The 2655-nt window shown below is 52.6% G+C and overlaps 1 protein-coding gene across 1 annotated transcript; it reads right to left on the reverse strand.

Moving 5' to 3' along the window:
• Positions 1-416: 416 nt before the first annotated feature.
• Positions 417-1768, reverse strand: LOC144180050 (uncharacterized). Its single transcript, XM_077708458.1, has one exon. The coding sequence runs from the start codon at positions 1722-1724 to the stop codon at positions 417-419; it is 1308 nt and encodes a 435-aa protein (XP_077564584.1). The 5' UTR covers positions 1725-1768.
• Positions 1769-2655: the final 887 nt, after the last annotated feature.

A 2655-nucleotide genomic window follows, 5' to 3' on the forward strand; every position in this document is an offset into this window, starting at 1 on the left:
CTGCCCCCGCGACAAGAAAAAGGTATCACGGTCTCGACAATTAACTGGTGCATAGAGGCAAATGATACGCCATTCAACACCCCCAAGAACAAGGTCACAGCAAATCAAACGCCCTGAAGTATCTACAGTGCAGGAGAGACAAGAAAACCCTACTTGCTTGCTGATGAAGAGGAAACATCCGCCAGACAAGCCTGAGGAATGAGTGACGCACGCATTATAATGTTCTAAAAAGGGCTCTAATGCGGCCGCTGTGTCCTCATCACCGCAAAGCTTTGTCTCCTGAATAGCGGCGATGCTTACGTCCATCCGTTTTAGGAGACGTAAGAGCTGATACTGTCTTCTCCTGTTCCTGAGTCCTCGCACATTAAGTGTGGCAGCGTGCAATGCCGTGACACTTGCCATCCCGTTGGAGCAGCTTACGTAATTCTTCCTCCAGCTGAACCACCCTTGCGGCTGGCCTTGGACAATTGAGGCTTAACTTGCTTCTTGGAGCCGGCCAGCGGCACGCCTCCACTAACCCCGGTGGCCGTGTCGGCATGGTCCAAAACAGTGGACGCCTGCTTTTTGCCGGCACTGGATGCTTTGTTTTCGCTGTCAGCTGGAGCTGGTCGTTTTATCGGTCCACTGCTGGCACCCGAAACGTCCTCAGGCAGTATCGAGGCATCCGCCCACGATGGGTATGAAACATCGCCATCGTCGATATCCCCAGAAGACATGTCGCTGCGATCGCTATCGCTTGCCGGAAGGGGCACTACAGTGTGGTCGTCACCCACCGCGTCATTTGGAGGCAGTAGATGCGTGTCCATTTGCTCTTCCTGCTGCTGGTCGCATGACGTTGCCTTAGACTGGCTGTGATGGGAGCCCCCATCCTGCTCACGATCTGGGGACACTGGAGGTGGACACATATCCTTGTTTTCTCCTGCTGAAGGAGCCGTGGGCACAGCCGTCATGTTTTCCGACAGCATCGACTGGCTAATCTCCCCTGTCGCATCAACGACCTCCGTGACGTCCATTACATGGGCGGAGAGGTCCTCATCCGTCGATGGTTCGTGACCTTGGCGGAGCTTGTCAGCGTACGCCATGACGCATCTCTCAGCGGTGTGACCATATCGCCTACACTCGCTGCACCGGGGTGTTCGGAATTGTCTCCGCACATGTCCAATCCTGCTGCAACGCAGACAAAGAGGTGGCCGACCAGGAATCAGAACAAGGCACTGGCTTCCATAAATGTCCATCATATGCGGCACCTCTGTGACAGAGACGCCGTCCTTAAGTATAAGGGACACTTCCCGAGCTCCAGTTTCCATGTGGTCCATACCCGGACACCGCCACATTTCGCGGACGACGGATTGGGTAGTCCCAAATGGCTCAAGAGCTTCAGTAATCCGACGGTTCTCCATGTGACGTGGCACCCAAAGTAACTTCATTTTGATGTTCCTTGTGTCCGGGTCAAACACCATACACTTGAGTCCCTCGACGGTGATGTGCTCAAGCTGAACTAACTTGTGCTTCACGGCGCTCGAGGCGCAAGTAAGCATCCACACGTGACTCATTTGGTATTGACCAATGCACACTACGTCACGAAGGTTTATCACGCGAGCCAGGGCATCCCTAAAGTCAGGAGCACGGTATGGACGGCCTTTCAAGTCCGCATGCAGGAAAACCGTGTTCAGGACAACATTACCGGTTGGGAGACGGGGAAGAATGATCTTGTAGTTATCCATGTCACTTCCGGACGAAGTAGAACCTCGGCACAAGGCCGATGCGCTGTTCCCAGCAGAGAGCATACAAAAACACAGCCGTTCGGAACGGCGTCTTCTTCTTCTTGATCCGCAGGCCTTCCTACTATAGGGTCTATATATCACAACCGGTTTACACTTTTATTTAGTTTTGGCATTTCAAGCAGCTTAGGTGACTATTTGTTGTACTGCGCTCGTGCAGTAAGCGTCGCCCGAGTTTCCACAGTAGCTCACGTCTAGCAATTGCATTTCGTAGACGGAAAAGCGTTCGCAGATGCGTAGTCGTGCTGCTGACCGCTGTTCTTGTTCGCCCAGCGCAAAAAAGTGCTTCCCGCGCCCTAGTTTTACGCTGTACGGTAAAAATATCAGTTGATTTTATTTATTTAGTACCTATATTAACTTCGCTGACTCTTCTCCCGCCTTCAAGACGCCTTATATTTTCCTACTGGCGTACCAGTCAGCGAAGCGTCGCATGTGCGCTTGTGCAGCGCCTGTGTGAAGCGACCTTGACTTGGAGCTAGATACAGTGTACAAACAAACCAAGTAAAGAAAGGCACATTCTTCCATTCACAAACGTGTCCTGGCTTCGTTTCAACTAAGCGAACGAATTGCGACCAAGCAATTTTTTTTAACCTCCTTGATTGCGACGACCCGCCGGCGGCCGGCGGACGAAACGCTGGGCCGACTGACTCGGTCTGAAGGCCGGGGAGCCGTGCAGTAGCGCAGCCAGCCAATTGCCACCTCATCCCCTCCTGACGTCACACGAAAACGCCACAGAAAATGGGCGAGCGTAAAGAGAGGAGGACAGCATTTTCGAATTAGTTTTTCTACTAAATAAAATCGCGTAAACGCGCCTAGAGTGGTCGAAACATGGCCTGGGGACTCCGGACTACAATTTGCGCTAGTAATCCCGCAA

This window comes from Haemaphysalis longicornis, unplaced genomic scaffold (genome assembly GCF_048455015.1).
Source record: "Haemaphysalis longicornis isolate Haplotype H1 unplaced genomic scaffold, Haemaphysalis longicornis Haplotype H1 scaffold_4, whole genome shotgun sequence".
Taxonomy (NCBI): domain Eukaryota; kingdom Metazoa; phylum Arthropoda; class Arachnida; order Ixodida; family Ixodidae; genus Haemaphysalis; species Haemaphysalis longicornis.

Coding starts and splice junctions, on each gene's coding strand:
- LOC144180050 (XM_077708458.1), bottom strand. CDS start 1,724: ATGGATAACTACAAGATCATTCTTCCCCGTCTCCCAACCGGTAATGTT.